At 36.7% G+C, this 21,348-nt stretch overlaps 1 protein-coding gene across 1 annotated transcript in view; it reads right to left on the bottom strand.

The window, feature by feature from the left end:
• The window catches only part of MEOX2 (mesenchyme homeobox 2), a 54,517-nt gene that overhangs the window by 9,774 nt on the left and 23,395 nt on the right, over window positions 1-21,348 (bottom strand). Inside the window, exon 2 of the mRNA XM_064676087.1 lies at window positions 4,231-4,403. Within this exon, the coding sequence (XP_064532157.1) occupies window positions 4,231-4,403 (173 nt within the window). The remainder of the gene's footprint in view (window positions 1-4,230; window positions 4,404-21,348) is intronic.

Below are 21,348 nucleotides of genomic sequence, written 5' to 3'. Positions count from 1 at the left end.
CTTCATTTTGGTAAGATTTTGTCCTTTGTCTATGTAAAATCAGTGGCTTTAGGCCTTTTATAAATGATTGGTGGCTTCTGGGCAGATATTGGAAATTAAAGTTGAGAAGAAATAAACCTTCTCATTACCATCAGCAGAATTTAATCTGACTAGGTGGGATTTTCCATTTATGTTGGCAAACAGAAGCATATTTGGATTATTTATTCCGGTAACCTTAGCTAGCCTGCAGAACTGCAACATTACTCTTTTGATTAGCTCCATGCAAAAAGATCTTGCCAGGTGGAAAGATCTCCTACTCTTTCTATATTTGGCAGGATCAACTCCATAAAAATGTCCATTTTGCCACGCCTCTGATACCCCACTGCAGCTGCTTCCTCTCCTCATCCCACAGTGAGATATTAAAAAGTCTGCATGGAACTTTCTCCAAGTTTATCTGGATGTACAAAAAAGCCAAGAATGCGCTTGTCAAGGTTACAAATATCTAGGGAGCTAAGATAGTTTTTAGTCTAACTAGCTCTTCAAAATATAGTAAAGGCCTGCCAGCTGAAAATTATTAACTGCTGGCTGAGCTGGGATTGTGAGTGCACTCTATAGGAGATGGAGCAGGAATTATATGTACCTATATTTATGGAATGCTTACAGTAACATAATAGAGCCATCCTACCACCAGATGTGCTTATAATGCTCTCAAAGTGCACTCTTATTATCTAGGCAATTGAGGCACTTATTTCATTTCATCCTCCTGTCTTGTAACTTGGGTTTCCTTTCAAGGGAGTGATAGGATTACTTCCTTCTCCTGATCCATATGTTATGAGGGGGTTTTTTTCGTTATTATTTTGTGGAATGGCCTTCCATGAGCCATTTATGTTTGAACTCATCTTGTAAGTTATTTCAAAAGTCAAATGGAGCCTTACTTTGATGACTGTAGAACACTAATACCCTTATACAGCTTTTTAAATATAGTCAGACATAGTTTTTTCTACAGCTTGTTTAAATGACAGAAAGGTAATTATGAAGTGCTAGTTGGTCAGTGGCTCTTTTAAGCTGCGACATATGGTTGAAATTATCACTACAGTCAAGAGGAAGATAAAGCTTTCTTAAGATGATAGGCATCGTGATTCATCTCACATCTTGGGAAATAACTGGAAGTTGTAACTTTAGGATGACCCAACAATACTTTTCCCAGATTATTTTTTGTTTTTCTGTCTCTGAATAATATGCTTGTAATTTTCTAAAATCCTAGTGAAAACAATAATGCTAAACAAATAGCACCCCCATCAGGGGTTAAATCTGCTCTCAAACCTATTTTCTGAGCAGATATGTTAGATCCTCTAATACCCACGTCTAGTTTTTTGTCATTGTATTATCTGAAGCAAGTTTCAATTCTCTGTGTGCGAATTCAGTGTTTCATGAGAGATCAAGAAAGCTTCCAACACAAAGAGGTCTATAGCCTGTGATGAGATCAAGGCTATCACTTGTGCGTTCATTTATTTCAAAGAAAGGAACTATAAAGTACCATTTTCTGCAATGCAGCTTTGGGTGGAAAATAGTAAAGGAAAACTGTTCCACAAATAGCAATTTTCTAAACATGCTACCTCACTGGAAAGGCCAGGAGGGTAGGGAGAGGGAGTGTGCAAAGCTTTGTTTCTATCAGTATATTTTAGTTCATATTGTTGCACTTGCTTAAGGTTGATATCAAATATGATCTATTGGGTCAGCTAGTTAAAAAAAAGTAGTAACAGTAGTAACAGTAGTAAGTATGCAAATAAGTGTTGTTATCTCAATAATAATAATTCATTCTGGTAATGATGGAAAGACAGGTCCTGAATCCGAGTTCACTCTCTTAACTGGAGAGAAAAGGAATATTAGTGTCACACCACACTCACCCTGAAGTACTTTGTAAGTCACTGAAGGAATACTGATGTAAAACAAACATGCAAGAAAAGTCAGTTCTTTTGATTTACGGCATTCAGCTTCTGAAGTCTGCCATATACCATGGAAACCCAAACCCAGATCCCTGCCTATTTACACCATTTTTCCATCAAAGCAATATAGTTGATTTAAAAGAGACATTCCTAATTTACAGCATTACTTGGCTTAGTATAATTCAGAAACTGAAAAATATTTCCAGAATTTCCTTTCCATTTTCTTTTTGTTTTTTTTTTGTTTTTCTTTTCACTTTTTTCTTTTCTTCTTCTTCTCTCAGACCCTTTTACAGTGGCAAGATACAGAACTGGATTCTATCAAACTAAAAATCTTAATGCTTTCCTTTTCCTAAGCAAGGGTGGTGTTAAGCAGGAAGGCAGGAAGGAAGGCAGGAAAACAGGAAGGAAGGGAGTTATCTCTAGCAGCTCAGTTGTCACTCTGTGATAATCTGAGGAAGCAGAGAAGAATTAGATTACATACTTAGATAGACTAATGACAATGCTGTAGAAATCATCACAATTATCAGTAGAATGCTTAAAACTGACATTTTGTGACAGCTAGAAAATAGCAAGTACTCTCATGACTTAAATGAATTCTCTGCACTCATGTAGCCGGGCTGCCTTTTCTCCTCCAGAGACAATATTCAATATTTAATTGTCACTTTTCAGTACGTAAAATGCTTTTAGAGTAACTATTCCTTTAGGATAGTGAAATGTCTCTTCATTTAGTTGTACTACTTGATGTGATCTTTGAAGAAAAGACTGTAGAATTTATTGGGGAGAACCATTAAATTCCAGGCCAAATTCATCATTATAAAATATGGGGATATATATTCTGAATTCAGCTCATTGGTTCCCATTAAAGTGGCTAGCAAATCTTTTTTAAAATTTATTTCTTATTTTCCAGTTTCACACTGACTCTACCTTTGTCACTGAGACAAGAATTCACTCCTCCTCCCCTCAGCTGTCAAAATCAGGTGTGAAAATTAATCTATTTTTCTCAGATTACCTTAGGCAGTGAAATAAAAAAGGCAAAATTTTATCCATTATTTGATACAAAATGGCATGCTTCACAAATATAACAACCATATTTAAGTAACTGAAAATTACCCCAGTGGAACCTGGGAAATGTGGTCAAGTCGAAAAAGAAATTGCTGTATTCTTCTTGACAAGACTGAAGGGACAGCCACTCTCTACAAGCTTTCAAAAAAAACACAAAACTGTGCCATTTGCTTGTGTGAGTAAATGTGTCTTCACAGCTGGATTTTTGCTGATATATCTACTTACAGCAGGTGTTAATGAAACTCAAGAAAAGGGCAGACCTTCTTACATGTAGAGTTCACAAATTATCATGCTATTTTGATATACCTTACTTTGAGTATATCATCATCTTACTGATTGCATCCAAAGCAATGATCCCTCAATCTAATATTGATTTCTGAAGAAAGAATGACTGTCCATCAGTGGGCAAAAAGCTTTCCATTTTAATAATAAAACTGTAGGTAGTATTTCATCAGATTTGGTGTACTTGAAGCTGGTATTCTAAACTTCTTTACTAAAACACATTTTTTAAATGTGTATGTTGATATAATTATTATTTGAAATGTGACTTCACTGCCTATACAGTGTCTAGAGATGAGATCCTGAAACACTTCAGTACATGCGTAATGTGGATATTTCCATTAGAAATCAATGTGACAACATGCATGATGAAATGTAAGCACATGCAGAAGTGTTCCCGGACCAGGGTTTGGTGAGCAGGAAACCAACAACAGTGATAAGAAATTCCATCATCTCCTTTGCTTTCACAGAGCAGGGTAAGATAAAGTGGTTTGAAATGCCTTTATTCCAGTTTTGCTGGTGTTCCCATTCTTGCTGCCATCTGGAAACAGGATGTTCTGAAACTCTGGATAAATGGCAACTGCATATATTTAATAGACTGAACCAAGATGCTCATATTTGTTGCATGCAGACAAATCAACTGTTTCTGTATATAATATGTTGGACTTACCACCTCCTCAGAGACGCCAGTGTGGACAGATTAGAAAAGATGTGCCCTGGTCTAACAGATATATTACTCGTGCTTTTACCTTCTATCTCTGCCTAATAGATGAAACTAATCTTGTCAGTGGTGCATATAAAAACATAAATTACTTGCATAGCAGAGAGATAATTTTCTGAAAACATTCAATCTGATATATCAACATAACTATTAGTACAATAAACAAGAGCTCTGCTGTGAGGAACTACTAACCACTGGTACATATTGAGCGAGCGTTTACAGTCCATTATTTTGTATCAATACCTGTCTTTCAGTGAGGTCAAGGTTTACTGCTATCTCATATCGTCTCAGCCTGGTCAAATAGTTATGATGAGCAAATTCTGCTTCTAGCTCTCTGATTTGCTCCTTGGTGAAAGCTGTCCTTTCCTTCCTGGGTTTACTGTTGACCTCTGTCTTGTAGTTTCCTTCTTGGGAATCTGAAAAAAAAAGTGCAAAAATGGTTGTAACGACAAGTGTACAGCTAAATAGGAAACAAGCCTGAAGATAACAACAAGCTAAAATTAAATTCTTCAAACTTTCTTCTCACAGAAACACACTCTTGCTTTCATTCCTATGGATTCTTTGCTATAAATCAGGAAAGCAGCAGTAATCTGGCAGATGTGAGCTGCTGCTTCCATTCACACACGTCAAACTTTAGCTTAAAATCTTGCAGTGTTTAATTTTCTAACAATTCTCTGTAGAATTTCTGCAAAGCTTCAATTGTTTCCCATTTCTGGCAACTCTCAGAGCATCCAACCGGTACAGGATGTGTATCATTTGATTAGTGTTTTAATGAGTAATACTTCAAGAATCTCTCTCCTATCATTTTGCTAATACCTTAAGCCAAAGCTCCGTTTTAAAGCATACACTTTAGGGTTTAGTCTAATAAAACTTTCAGGGAAAGCTAACAGACAAAGCATAGGAAATTGAACACACATCAAAAAGAAACTGGTGAGCATGTCCATGGGATCTTCTCCTGCTTATGCTATGGTACAGGCTAAGAACTTTTTGCCACTGCTAGTATCAGTATAGGAAATTTACTACCACTTGAGCTACCTAATCTGAGGAGCTCTGCCGAAAGTTTCATTATCACCCTCATGATTCCTTTTACTCTCAGAAACAGGTACATTTGGTCCTAGCCCAAACTACTGAACTCACTAACTCAGTGACAGTCATTCTGTTGCTGTCAGTGAAACCTGTTTAAATAAATGAAGAGTTCAAACTGAAAAAAAAAAAAGGAGAGAGTGGAAGTAAAAAAAAAAAAAAAAAGGAAAGAAAAAAAAAGGACCAGACATTTGTAAGTCTGGGTATGATACAATACCTATAAATCCAAAATTAGCAGGAGAGCAGTAGGAGTATCATTAGTCAAATTCTGGCCTCACAAACCATCTTAAAAATGTCACAGATTAATTCACACTTCGGCTGCTGATTTAAATAGAAACGTGCATCAACATCCAAATGACCTGGCCCGCAAGAAATCCCTCCCTGGGACTCTGTGTCAGATGAATCATCGGCGTGCCTGAGACTGTCCAACTGGCTAGTGAGTCTGGTTTCAAATCTCCATTTTATAAAGGTGTAAAAATGTTTTCAGTTTTTGTCAGTCACTCTGTTACTTGGAAGGAAACTTTGGTGTTGATTTTTTTTTTTTTTTAATGAGAACTGTTGATGCTTGACTCAGTGCTATAGTCATTAATTTAAAATGTTTTGAAGCTAATGGCTTCAGGTTACCAAACCTCTTTACTTTTGCTGACATGGAACACAGAACTTTGCTTCAAATGTGCAGTGTACTGCTGGCTGTATGACTGAGGGTATCCACTGAATTGTTGAGTGGATCTGGGAGCTGTTCAGCCAGAACTGGAGTAGGGATTTCCTAGGATGGGACCCCATTAGATGGCAGACCCATTGACTACAGTGGAGGGCCAAGGTCTATTATCCAAACTCTACCCAGACAATTTGACAGATCAAACCCATCTTAAACCTAGAAATTCACATTTCTTCCTTTATACTAGTTGGCAGACTAGAGTCACTGTAACTTCTCTCCACATTTTCCTCTTGCACAAACATGCACATTGCTTTTATTCCTTCAAATTTTCTTGTCTTGCCACCTCATTATAAGATCCAAATACTATTTAGATCACTTGTATATCAGCATTCCAATAAATCAATGAAGAGAGATACCTATATCATTACTCTTAGTATCTGGGGTTACCATTCTTATACCACCAGATGTGTTTTGTATATGTTTGAAAGCAGGCGGTGTGTGTAGTCCTTATCTGCAGCATGACACGGAAATGTATTTTATGCAAGTCATTGTTAAAGTCCTCTTGTAACTGTCTTGGTCACCCTATGCCTGTGTGAGTCCATGAGCCAAGAAGCCTTCCCATGTCAGTACCTGCTGTAAGAAAGACCCATGGCTCACTGGTTTTCGAACTACAGGTTGTGATCTTAAATAAAAATAATGTACCTATAGATGATCGTGATACTGTATTGAAAATTAAATACTAGAAATGAAGACATAAGGCTGGATACAATACAGAAAGAGGGATCATGAGTGTAAAACCTTAGTAGCTACTGCTGTTGTGCATATTCAAAGGGAAAAACTTCAAGAGTATCTATCCAAACATCTCCCAGGAGGTTATTGACCTCTGTAAATGAGTGAGACTTGTAACACAAGCAATTTTTCTGCAGGATGGTTCCATGAGGAAAACAGGTTTGCTGTACAATCAGTAAAACCTTATATTTTTTCATAACAGTCAGAGCAAATGATTCCCAATTTACAAATGTGATTAGCATCTAAATTACAGGTTCTTGGGATACTGGAAAGGGAAGGGATGCTAGGATAAGGAAAGGGAAATATAACGGCATGAGTGTCATATGTCTTTCATCTTTGTGAACACAGAGGATTCAGAACTGCTATCAGTTAGCCCACACAGATCCTGTGCAAATATAAGCATTCTTGGACAATTGGTCATTTAGACATTTCTGCCATTGTTCAGTACTACCTTCAAGTCAATGTTGGATTCTAAGTGCCTGACAGCCACAGTTTTGTTAGTAGTAAGATTCCAGACTGATGCAGTGGCAAAGTTGCAGCTTTTTATTTATTTATTGAGAATATCATTAAATGAATTTGTAATAGTTGAGATATTCTGGGGAAAAAAAAACAAACAAACCAACCACAAGATATATACAAACATTTGCTGAAAGCAGAAGTTAGAGAAATAGGCAGAAACCTGTCACAGGTACACAGAAAGCTGACTCCATCTCAATACTGAAGGTAATGCAACAGAGCAACTGGAATCCTAGGAAATCTGTTTCAAAGATATGACCAGCAAGACAATGGTGTTTTGTTCAATGCATTCGAGATATTGAAAATATATCTAAAAGGAGATTTAGATGGATACCAGTTGGGTGAACACGAGTTATGATCTCTTGGTGTCATCTGACTTTCTCTCTACAGTGTTGCTGTGGTTCACATACAGGTTGCCTTTTAATGTCCTATTGATGTCGTACTGCTTGGAAGAGTAATTTTAGCATTTTTGGTTGTTTTAATTTCCAAAGTGATAAATTCAGGTTTACTGATTGTTTCTTTTTAACAGTCTCTACAGAGCCAAGATTGGGAACTCCCATCTCTTTTTGACCTTCAGGACTGTTCATATCGCTGGACTGGCTTCTCTTTGGTGGAAAATGGGTGGGAGACTTGGAAGAGATCCTTGGCAGAACTCATGTTAGCTTACATCTGTTTTGCAGCTGTTGCAACTAAGACAAGAAAAAGGTCCCAAGAACCTTAGTTTTCTTCTACTGGCTACATCTTATGCCAAGTAGTAGGTGTAGAGGCAGAGAACAAAGCGTAGGGGGATCTAACTTAGACTACTTTCCTCTCAAAAGGCACACGTAAAATATATACAGATGGTACAAACCACTTGATGAAAAATACAGTAATCTATATTGTCTGTCTTCTGCCTTCTCCCAGACAAATTCTGGCACACTTTCAGAACATGCAGCCTACATGCAGGTATTTGTATCTTATCAGTCTCTCTTTTGGAAACCTTTGTTCTTTGGATGTCAAGTAATGTAGGCAGTTAAACACTGATTTGAGGGATGCAGATCATACCTCTTTCTTAGAACTGTTTTTATCACTTTTCAAAAACTTGAGGCAGCATCTTTAATATCCCTTATTAAATGCTTGTTGGTAACTCATGTAGAGGGTACCATTTGCAAAAACATTCAAAGTTATGAATGGCTGTTCTACAAATCTTGGAAAGACTCATATTTTTCTTGAGTTTAATAATAGCTCAAAATTTATTACAAAAAAAAATAATTACTAATCACACTATTCTTTAACCTCAAAAGTTACTGCTACTTTACTCTAAGGAAAGGACTGTTCTTAATCCCAACATTTGTACTGTCCCACCAGAGTTCCTATTTCCTTCTCTCTACGTCAACAGATGAAGCATGCCAAGCAAACTCCTATGTGCAGAATATGAAAAGTGATCATTTTGGTATTTTTCCTTGTTATGTATGCCTAGGAAAAAAAAAGACAGGTCACTGAACATGGAAAAGAGACTGGTTGGGATATCCATGGTATAAATATCTGCTACTAACCAGGCATGGTCATAGTCAAAGGCAAAATGTGCAAGAAGCATTTGCTACTTTTGTTGGATTAGTTCAATAGCTGACATACCTTTATTTCTCAGACAGAAATGAACATTCAGTTAATACCTGCAATGTAAAATCTCAGAAAAAAATTTTCAAAAATAAGGCAGATTGCTAGTGTTCTGTTGGCAGTTAGATGGTTTTCAGATCCTGACATCCATATTGGGAGTGAGTAGTGACAGTAACCACTTATGATTTGTGACAAAAAGGCCATCATAATTTCACCCCTAGAATTGTTCAATATTCAGGTTTTACACTTTTGCTAACAGCTTGCAATGCTTATTCTCAAAAACCCCTACCATGAGCAAACTATTTCCCTGTAAATTTATAGTGAAGTTGGATAAATTAAATGTTCTTAATTGCATAATTTCCTATAAATAATGTTTGAGTGTTTGCAGAGAACTACTACACAGGTATTATTATATATACTTCAAAATGAAACAATCTGTACAAAGTAATCAATGCAAAAATCTTGTTACTTCTGAGTAGTTTGTGTGAAAGAATGTTTCTTTCAAACTTAAATCCTGTACATTTGTTTGAATCACTAAAATGTACACAAAAGTTTCTAAATACTGATAGGACACAAGGATGATATGTGATTCAATGCAAATGCTTGCTTGCTGTTTGGTTTTTTTCTTTGCAGATATTAGCAGTATGAACTTAGGGAGAAGTATGATAGTATCAGGACAATAATCTAGCAAAATAACACTAACCTGAAATACACATATGAAGAAAATATGCAACTCTGTATTATTACAGTTGGAAAGGAATATTATAGAGAGGACTACTATATTTTTAATAGTCAGAAGTACATACTGGTATACTGCTAAATTGCCTAATCTCATTGTTTCTGATGCTTTATAGTTAATTATATTTTCTGACACAATGAAATCCTTCACTGAGAGACAAGCAAGGAGCTGGCATAAAGGCCCCCATATGGTTCCTATTTTTTTGCCAGAAACTACGTGTGAGAGCAACATTTACCCAGAAATAGTCACTTTCAGACATTTTTGACATTTAACACAGAATACAATGAAGTTTTTCTATTATTTTTTTTCTAAATTTTCAATTCGAAGTTGCTCAGCATTAGTATGTAAACTTACCCTGTGTCCAAAACCCTTTACTTTGCAGGATCTTAATTTGAATCCTTACTCCCTGCTGAGTATAATCTTTGTTAAAAAAAAAAAAAGTTAAGTCTACATAGCTATGTTTACTTTGATATGTCTACTCTTATTTGCACCAGTTGTGACTATGTAGCCCAATGCTGCATACTTAATTAACCTATTTTTGTTTCATAATTTTCCTTCTCTTTACAGTCATTTAAATAATGTTCTTACAAAATTTTGCGTAGTTAAAAAGTATACTTTCAAATTACTGAACACATTCAGTCTGAGTGCCTCTTTTGACGATGTCATTAGAAGTATTTCTGTAATTCACTAAATGTATTTAGAGCATCCTTTCTGAAAATTGGAAACAATAGCATCATCACTTCCATAATTCACAACTCTGCATGTGCAAATAGGCAAAGCTGCACAGTAGCACAAGTACGATGTCAAAAATTACACGAATCCTTCTTTTCAGTCTAATGAAAGCGAACTTTTGTTTGCTTATTGAGTTAATGCTTTCTAACAGTCTGTGACAATTAACAATTTAAAGCAGCCTCATATCTGCACCCAATAAAAACATTGAACTGGCGCAGCAAAACCTGTGAGTATTCTGAAACACACTATATACCATTCTAAACCATTACCTACTAGTTGTTGCTGCCAACATTTTGTTATTACTGCCTCCTGAAAGTACAAGTCTAGGAATTATACTGCAGTATCGGAAATACTGATTCATAACACTGTAATAGCTAATGTTGCAGGTTCTTGAAGATACCTCTGCTTAAAAAGATGTGTTTCTACCATCTCATCTAATTGATCCAACTATGTAGCATGTACGTGTCATTTCTTCGTCAAATCATGCAAATGTGGAAGACAACATATGTATTCTCTCATATGAGTAATTATCATAGCAAGTAGATCTTCCTGTGGCAGACACTACTCTTTGTCTCAAATGTGTGTATGATTACAGCTTATGATAGGAAAGGAGACACAAGATTTCCCTGAAAGAAACTCTACAGGCTGCATTTTAACGCGACTTTGTCTACTGGGATTGCCAATTCCCATTTGGACTTCGGTAGATACATCTCTTACATGCAGCATCAAATAACACGTACTGGTCTTTTGCCTATTTACCAAATGATTTTTATAATTTGCTTTCCTGTAGAAGAGCTTCATTAAATGAAGTTTAGACCTGCTGGACCATCTCTCCACAGATTAGAGGTGATTAGAGTTAGCCTATAAAATTAAACCAAAATATTTTCCATGCAGAAGTCTCTTAGAAAAAAGAGCTCCAAGTGAAGAAAAAAATAGTTGAGATAGAAGTTTATACAACTTCTCTTTTTTGAGTCTCATCATCTAGACAACTCCCACAGAGGCTCTTTCTAACTCGAAGCCAAATATAAATGAAGAGTGACCAAACCTACCCTAAACACTGTGCATGCCTCAGTCATCATCATCCATCTGATAAAAACTCTTCCCTGGAAAGCAGCTGTATCAGAACTCCAAGAAGGCATTAAATACTCCTTTTGACCCTACTTCATTGTATAAAAATTCTCGGGAAAATAGATCTTTTCTGCAAAGATGGTACTTGAAAGATCTAAAGCACTGAAACTGTAGGAAAGTGGTTGCTTGAGAAAAGCAAAGAGTGTAAGACACGCAGAACTTAGTTAATCATCTCTCAACAAGTCTTATCTCCCTAAAATGATGGGTTGTAGTTTTTCATTTTAGCTTGGCAAATCAGGGAGACCCTTGTCCTGCTGAAAATACTAGGTAGTTTTCTGCAACTCAGGTTTAACAAAAGGCCATATTTAATTCACATCAAAAAAAGATACCTAAAATACTTAAGTGATAAAGAATGCACTCTGGACTATTTAATCCTTTGGCAAGTAAGCTTTTTGAGGACATGCTTTCTCACAAGTATATGTAAATCTGCCTCTTTGTCGCAGTTAAAATATAGTTGTGGTTGCTCCACTTTAAATGACATAAAATGCTATATATTTAGCTTAAGACAAATGGAGATTTAGCCAGGAAAAATGGAGATGTGGCTAAGGAATGGAAAAAGTATGTTGCAGTGGCTTGCTGCTAAGAAAAGGCACCAGTAATATACCAAAATATAACAGTATGTTTCCTGCATGCACTACCTAGAATTTAAATACCATGAAAATAGTTGGGTTTTTTTTCTGTAAAGATAGGATGCCATTGTTAATGCATTAGAATCCAAATTACAGTGGGGATGGGAATGTATGTCAAGCAATACACTTTACAAACCTTTTTTATATCTTCAATTCCTTATAGAAATGGCCATTAGTTTTATGTGCTTTTACAGTTACATTCAAAGTCTCTTGTACTTAAGTAGCATTAAATTCCAATGCATGACTACCCATGTTTGCTTCCCAAATGGCAGTCAGGCCTTGCTAATAATTCTGTTGCTTAGAAAGTGCAGACTTTGTGGATATTATTCTTTGAATCAGTGAGTAAAACACTTTTAATGTAGTTACTTGGTAACTCCATGTAAAAATGTCAATTATTTAATTTTCAGATATCACTAAATCAAATCTTCATTGTGAATTTCCAAATATCCTTCTAATAAACAATTGCTGTGTTTTATCCATAGGCAAATAGACTTCAATTTTTTTACACAGTCACATTATCCATAGTTTGCAGAAATCAAAGTGTAATTTGGTTACAGACTTCACTAAGTGTACAACCTAAAGCTCTTTCTTCCATAGTTGATGTGCTACACATAGATAGTGCCATTGCCTCCACTCCTCAGACACAAGGCGTTACATTAGAAAAAAGTAAAAGCCAGAATCTGTAGTTATTCTTGTAGATCACTGTGCTAAAATAGGTACCTTCACTAGAGCAAATGACCCAGAAAAGAGTGTGCATTCTGAGCCAGTTTCTTAGCATAGGCCAAGTTCTTCCCTAAATTACAGCGAGAAAGCTGGACGAGCTCAAGAATTTCAGTGGAATCTCTTCTCAATCACAAGGGTGTTAGAGCTAATTTTGATCCCATTATAAGTACTGGCTTACTTTCTCTATGATCGTGAGAAGTCTTGAGTTAAATAAAGAAAAGTATTTTCTTAGGCTCCCATATATATGTTTTCTCAAAATGTACAGGAGAAACTTACAGTCAAAATCTTGCTGACTTTTAAGTTTGCTTTTTAAAAGAAATTTATTGCAATTGCATAAGCTCCTGTCTGAACAAAAAAAATAAATAGTTTGCACATAAGCCAAAGAATCAAGGATTTTAGTTTTCCATACTAAGCAATAAAAGTTGAAACACTTTACAGAAGTTTAATACAGTTGGAGTTTCTTTAGGGTTCCATATTGCCTAACTCACCCAAGCTTCAGGATAAAGTTACACAAAGGAAAATATAAATGGGTACCAAGAATTCAACTTTTAACTCTTTCTAAGAATTATTTTGCTGCTACAGGAAACAGGAAGCCATTTCACAGTGGTATTTTTCAATGTAATTTTTCCACGTGTGTTACACTGGCTAATTTTTTTTCCCATTCATCATGGAACAGATTTCTTTGGAACCTCTTAATGATGTAGTGAAAATTTTATATATGTTGAACATATGACAGAAAAAAATAGTGTCTGGAGGAAACCTAACATCCAATATTACTGTTTAATCCTATGTTAGTGTGCCTTTCTCCCTTTTTTTTTTTTTAATTCAGTCTACCTCAAATATTTTTACTCTTTCTAAAACCTGTCCTCTTTAAACACCCATAACTGGCCTCTAAAGTGTATGTAGCACCTTGCAGAACTGCAGAATCACAAATCACCTTCCATTTCACAGTTGTGATGAATGCTGCAGTCCCCACAAGCAATTCCATGCGGTCATTCACTACCTTAGTGGCTGCCCCTGTTGGACATGGCTCAGCTAGTGTGGCATTACAGCTTTCAGTGTGAGGCACAAATGTAATCCCTGTCTGGGTCTTTAAGAAATACAGATTTCTGTGCAAATGTATTGGCCTGCATATGTTTTAGTGACATATTTTGTAAATCTTATTATCCCTCAGAAAGCATTAAAATGAGCCCAGCTGTGCTCATAACATACCTTAGTAGATATCCAGACCTTTTCTTAGGAACAGAAAAACACACGCACACACTCTCATACCCAACAGGGTTGCTGTTCTGAGTGTATTCTACTATTTCATTCACAGTTTACTTTACAACATTTTGCTGAAGTATAACACTAACTATAAAATGGAAAACCAGCGAAAAGTACTTTCCCACATACAATTATATGGAAATACCTGTCTTTCAAGGGAAACCAAAATAAAAAAGGTTGTAAAACAAAATTTTTCAGATGTTGAAACTGTTTACGCCATTGGCTTTTGGACCAACCCTGAAAGTTTCATTTTTCACTCAAAACGATTACTGTCTGTTAATACTAGACAGAAAACCTCCTAAGTTCTGACTATCAGCTGGGTTTGACTTACAGGTTCCCCTACTTAGCAGCATGCCACATTTTCCTTTTTTTGTGTTTTCTCAAATAATTATTGTAAATGGCAGAATCAACTAAAAACACCCAAAGGATTTGTCATGTTTGAAGCTTACACAATTTCCTTTTTGAACTATAGTACAATTGTTAAAGGATGGAAAAATGCTCACATAATTAAACAGAAAATCCAAAATAGTTCTCTAAATAGTATAATTGGTAAAGGAAATAAATTTCTAAAAGAAATAAAATCTAGCTAATAATACATGTTTAATTTTCTGCTAAATCTATTTTACTATTAATTTTACAGTCTGGGACGGTGTTTTGATGACTAATTTTTCTTGATTTTTAACAATCAAACTTATACGGTTAAAGATTGTGACTCATAATGGAATGCTTTGGCAGTGTATTAAAAAAAACTTTCAACTTTGATGTGAGCAAAAAGTTGTAACATAATTGTTTGGAGTACTTCCTATTATTTTAAGATTAGAGTGCAAGAAAATACTATGTATCTAAGAGAGGAGGTTACTTAAAGTATGGGTTCAAGTACAGCTTTTGTGATGACAAACTTTCATGCCATACTTGTGCTGTGCCCTTTTATATGTATGATACAGAGAGACTATAGTTAAAGTAACCCAAGTCCACAGTATGTTAGTCAAATCAAAAGGACATTTTGTCCCCAGCTTCATTTCCAACTCCTTTTCAGTAATGGAAAGTCTTTCTGTAATCACTAAACTCATTCAAAACCAAAAATTTTTATTTTCCCAATCAGAGAGCCCATTTGGCACACAAATATTAAATAATATGGCCTGACTCTTCCATCATTTATCTCACATAGCTTGCTGTGTACAAGCTAGAGAAGAAAGGCCTTCCTGGTAAAGTAATGTGCTAGTGAAATAGTCTGACAGTGCATGTCAAAGCATAGTAAATCCTATATATGTTTTACAATCCCAGACAGTATTTATTTTACTCTTTTAAACAAAGCTCATTTAAAATACCCACCTCTACTGGGATAAGAAAATTAGAAAACATTCATTACAATTCAAGACACAAGTTGGGTAGGTATAACTTTTTTCTCCATCCTAAAAGTTGTAACACTAAAAACATATGAAGAGCTTATTTAATTGTACTGTTAAAACAACTCAAATCAGTGCCCACATTCTCCAATGTGATCGGTTGTCACCTCCAGTAATGGTAGACTGGACGTAAAACATAAGCCCCCCCTTTTAACTCTGAAAAGTGTTGAAGTCCAGCTTTCTAGGAAATTAAAACTGGTGTTTTATTTCTTTGCTCTTCTTCCCATCCATATAATCTAGGATTTGATCTCTGCAGTAAGAGTAGACACAATACTTGAGACCCCATAAATGGGAGACAAAGATCAATAAATTATTAGCATACCTACTGGATGTAGAGTGCACTCTAAAAAGCAGAGGCTCGAAGCAACAATGAAATCTCAGGATGTATACTGGTAACCAGCAATTCCAGGGCTGGACTTCATACAACAGCAGTGAATGCTGCATTAGGAAGGGAGGTAGACAAATCCCCCTCTAAACCTCAGAAAATACCTCCTGAACTCTGCTCTGTCAGCTCTGAAAAAAAGAGTATGTAGCACCTTACAAATTCAAGAGGTATATAAAGAAGTGGAATAAAGTTTTGCAACTTTTGCAAAAAAATGAGGTATAGCAGTTAGGCACGAGCTCTGGGGCATTACTCTTTTCAGTATAAAACTTTATTCCATCTACTTTTAAACTATTCAGTCACTGAGTTTCCACCCAATTAAGTAAGATGATTGTACATTATACTATTTTTATCAAGGGTATCTTATTTTAAAATTGTACAGCTTTGAAAAACCTTTGCCAATTCTTTTTACCCATTGACAGCCGCCCTTAATATGGCCTCTCACTTTGCTGCTCGGGATCTGGATGCAAAGGGGGATGCCTACAAACAAGGGACTGTTTGCTTAGCGTAACCATCCCTGCAATACACTGGCTGATAGTTTCTATTGATGCAAAACAAAACCAGAGCTGTCCGATCTCAATTGTCTATTGCATGACAAAGTGTCAATAGGCAGATGTAAAGTGTTGAACAACTTCATTCCCTGTCTTACCTACAGTTCTGCTGAGAGCTCCTTAGCAGCGCAGCACTTTTAGGATTCATCTGCTTGCTGTCCAGCTATTTAAAGTGTCCAACTAGCATGACTTGCATCTCCCTTCCTTTCTGCAGTCCCTAGTGACTCCAGTCAATAGAACAACTGTCACTAAGACTTGGATTTATTGTAGAGGCTGGACTGAGCATGCTCTGGTACTGCACAACCCTATAAAAATGGTTCTTGTTGGATAACTGCACTGGGTTGTTTTACATTGTTGTGATGTTTTCCAGGGTATTTATAGGCCTCCGGGGCACTGAAAACATGGAGCAATATCTTCTTTCACAGATGTAAATGCAGGTTTGAGTAAATAGTTAATTTATGCTAGTGTTAGAGCATTTGGCAGATCTTCCCAGTCCTAAACAAGCTTTCTCCATCTTTCAAAACAAAAACAAAAACTGGATATTGACTTTCTCTATTATCCAAAAACCTGGCTTGCTTCTTAAGCAAAATTGGATGCAGTTCATTTTACAAATCTGAGACAAAAATCAAAAGGAAAGGAGGGTAAAATGTTGGTCTGTTATGGTTATAACTATGCTGAACTCATATGAAAAATCCAAGACCATAATATGCTGATACATCTGATGATTTTACGCAAGACTGCCTTGTTTCCATTAAACAGCAAAAAGACAGCTACTGTTTAACTGAAGAAACTGATGGAAAATCCTCATTACTATATAAACACTGGTTTATGCATAAAAGTGTTTAGTTTATGCATCTGTGCATTTAGCTGAATATTAAGCTTTTTCTAAACATAATTTGGTGCTTTCCTACTCCCATATATTTTCACTTTCTTTTTGAAAGCAGGAAATCTGTGTCTTCTCATGCCTTGAAATGTAAACCAAAAAAAAATTAATGATTTTTGTACTATGCATCATTTTGTATCAGCTAACCCTCCAGGAAAACCCAGTACTTTACTTCTAGAATTGTAGTTTCACTTTAAAGCCTGTCTTTTCTTTTGTTGTTTTTTTTTTTCCTTTATTTTCAATGGAGATTTTTGTCTACTGTCACTGTAAAAGACCTCATTGGTTACATCACCTACTTACTCTATTTTCAGGTTTAGACTGCTTGCTTATTTGGTGTTCTGTCATTCAAAAATGTATAAATAAACCCGTTTCCATTCCTGGTTCCACAAATTTCACCTCTTTCAAGCTGATCTAGTCCCTATTAAAAATCTCCATATCAACTCCTTTCTTTCTTCACTCATTTTCAGGTCAGCCCAACAAGCCCTTGATGTAATAAAAGTTCTCTTGAGTAACTGCCATTCAAGTTCATCTTCAGTTTTATGGACAAAATAGGAAGACATTTATAAGATAAGACCATAAAAAAATCAGCAGGCATTCCAACTCAGATTGCGTCAATAATGACCAGATAAGAAGTTCAAGTTAAACATCCTTCAGTGTATTAATGAGCAATAATTCACCCATATATTAACATGCAAGTCAAACACAATTATTTGTATGGATGGTGTCCTGTTTGTAAATAGGACATGCCCTTCTAAAGCTACTGAATAGATCCATACTTTCTTTTGTGTATCTTAATATCTCAAAAGTGCCCTTTAATCATTTAAGCACCAACTGGCTGCCGGTCCCTAGTGATGTCCCCCAGGGATCAGTGTTGGGCCCAGTTCTGTTTAATATCTTTATCGATGATTTAGATGAGGGGATTGAGTCCACCATCAGCAAATTTGCAGATGACAATAAGTTGGGGGGACTGTCGATCAGCTGGAAGGCAGGAGGGCTCTGCAGAGGGACCTGGACAGACTGGAGAGTTGGGCTGATTCCAACGGGATGAGGTTCAACAAGGCCAAGTCCCAGGTCCTCCACTTTGACCACAACAACCCCCTGAGCACTACAGGCTGGGCACAGAGTGGCTGGAGAGCAGCCAGGCAGAAAGAGACCTGGGAATTTGGACTGACAGGAAGCTGAACATGAGCCAGCAGTGTGCCCAGGTGGCCAAGAAGGCCAATGGCATCCTGGCCTGGATCAGGAACAGTGTGGCCAGCAGGACCAGGGAAGTGATTCTTCCCCTGTACTCAGAGCTGCTGAGGCCACACCTGGAGTACTGTGTCCAGTTCTGGGCCCCTCAGTTCAAGAAGGATATTGAGGTGCTGGAGCAGGTCCAGAGAAGAGCAACAAGGCTGGTGAAGGGACTTGAGAACAAGTCCTATGAGGAGAGGCTGAGGGAGCTGGGTTTGTTCAGCCTGGAGAAAAGGAGGCTCAGGGGAGACCTCATCACTCTCTACAACTCCCTGAAAGGAGGTTGTAGCCAGGTGGGGGTTGGTCTCTTCTCCCAGGCAGCTATCAGTAAGACAAGAGGGCATGGTCTTAAGCTCTGCCAGGGGAGGTTTAGGTTAGATATCAGGAAGAAATTCTTTACAGAGAGGGTAATCAGGCATTGGAATGGGCTGCCCAGAAAAGTGGTGGATTCTCCATCCCTTGAGGTTTTTAAGATGAGACTGGATGTGGCCCTTAGTGCCATGGTCTAGTAACCACCGTGGTAGTGGATCAAGGGTTGGACTTGATGATCTCAGAGGTCCCTTCCGGATGGCTGATTCTATAATTCTATGATTCTTTGAATTCCAATTTGGTTTTATTGGATTTGCTTTAATTTGTACTGACAGGTAATAGGAGCTCATTTCAGACAGTTTATTACTACTTGAAAATATTCATCATTAATTCTCAGAGAAGGGACACTATTAGGGCACTCATGCATGAAACTCCTAAGACTTAAGGGTTACATAAATACATTTTTATAATACTACTTGGAAAAGACTACAATTCAAAGACTGAAGAATACCTGCTGCAGCTAGAAAAGCTAGTTCCCTATCTAGGAGGACATTTGTTTCATTCAAAAACTGTAGAAAGAGCCCAGAAGTTCTTTCTTTGCATGACGACATTTGCACCCAAATAGAATGAGAAAAAGAAAGTTCCAAATATGTTATTCTTTCATATTAGTGTAGCAGTGTTGCTTAAACAGCCTCCTCATTATACTGGACTATACTGCATACTATCAAATGAAAGTCCATGCTCCCAAGAGCTGACAATGCATTTGTTGTATGCTACACCTCACTTTTTCATGGTGGTAACAAACAAGTGAAAATGTTGCTCACTGCATCCCAGCTATCATCCTCCTGGACGTTATACCAGAGCAGGTTTTAAGGAAAGACAGGAAAAACATCACAGTTGTGACCTATCTTTGACAAGACCTTGATCCTTGTTCAAGTAAGGTGTGGCAAGAACTGGCCAAATTAGTGTAATTACAGATTGTTTTGCATATAAACACAATCAGACAAAATTCACATTTTAAATAACAGGGGAAAAGAAGGGCACAGGGGATTCAGATTGTGTATGATCTAGTCAAATGTATACAAACAGGGGATGATGTTCCTGGACAACTGCAGAAGCAATGGCAACAAAGTCTGTTTCTCCAAGTCTAAATGGTCCTCTTAAGTGACCCAATTCTGAAACTTCTTACAGTTCCTTATGACCAAATTTTTTCTCAAAGGTTGTGGGAAATTAAAAATCATAGGAAAGAGGTCAGACTTAGGTTCAGTAAAAGGCTAAGGAAAAGAAACATGCTGGGGTCTAAACCAAGAATGAAAGGATGAAAGCAACATGAAAATGATACATAGTTCTTAGCAGACCTCTGTAGACATCTCTGAGATGGTGACCAACCTTTTGTGAGAGCTGTGTCAATAGAATAGTAATTCAGATGCTTTTTTAACATCTGAAAGCACCAGTTTTTGTGGATATAAATCAGAGTATCTTCTACATGACAAATTGGTAATATGGAATATGGGTCTGATGTATTCCTGTTATAAATTAAGAATTCAAACAGATTAAGAAACCCTAATAGATCAAAATCTGATTTAAAATTTTAGAAATATATTTAGGAAGCAGAAATACAAGCCACAATTACCCAAAAATGGTTCCAAAGTGGAAGCAAATTCTGAAAATATATAGGTGTCATTGCAAATGCAAGATAACCATTTGTCAATAGAGAACTATGAAATTCAGTCATTTATTTTTAGGCAACTCATATGACAGATTGCCCAGGAGTAAAATCACTTATCAGTTTTTAGACTTTCATTTTCCTAGGCATATTTAGAAAACAGATATTTTGGAACTCCCTTTGCACACAGCAGATGTTTAGGGCAATCAAAATAATTTTCAAAACTTGGTAAAAGAACGCACATAGTGTATGCAAGTCATTAGCTCAAATCCAGTTCTGAAAACCTGTTTACAAATCATATTCCCACGGAGCACTCATACAGGATATGAACAATAAGTTGTTCCACAGCTCCCAGAAATGAGTGTGAGAAGAGAAAGAAGTGGTAGAAATGCTCAGAAAAATATATTGCCTTTTGTACCCATTTTTCGAAGGAAAATGACTTTCAATGACCCATAATGTTGTTCCATTTTAGTCATTTCTCTACATCCTCTGCTGCTATTGATCATCAAATATACCTATCCCATTTTTAACTGGTCATTACACACAGACTTCTCTCAAATCCAGAACCTTGTGAATCAGTATGAGTACAATGTCCTGGACTATCTGTACTATTCCTTTCTCAAGCCATTCAATATTCCTAAAAAAGTAGTAAAGAACCAGTAAGGGCAATAATGTTGAAATGCCAAAAATTATGTTCAGCTCCTCGTTTACTCTAAATCAATCCTAAGAAAAATGTAGGAAATGGCAACGTTATATCCGGAACAAATCATCACTTGGACAAAGCATAGCTGACTCTAGACAGGACCAAAGTACTTGTCTGAAATGCATCCTTCTCTCCAAATGCCTTCCGCCTCACTTCCCCTCCTCCTGATGTTAAGACGTGCAGGCAGATGCCCTTGTCACTGCCTAGCCCCTGTGTATTTGCTTGGATTGATGCTCACTGTGCTTAGCTCTCACTCCAGATGATGAAGATTATGCCCTGTCCTACCCGAAACAAAGCAGGCACCAATGAGCAGAATTTGCTAACTGATGTAATGCATATGCGGGTATTAAGTCACGCGTCCTCAAAAAA

The sequence above is a fragment of the Pseudopipra pipra genome, chromosome 1 (genome assembly GCF_036250125.1).
Source record: "Pseudopipra pipra isolate bDixPip1 chromosome 1, bDixPip1.hap1, whole genome shotgun sequence".
NCBI lineage: Eukaryota > Metazoa > Chordata > Aves > Passeriformes > Pipridae > Pseudopipra > Pseudopipra pipra.
Note: the sequence above shows the minus strand (reverse complement) of the source record. Positions and strands in the feature narration are given on the sequence as shown.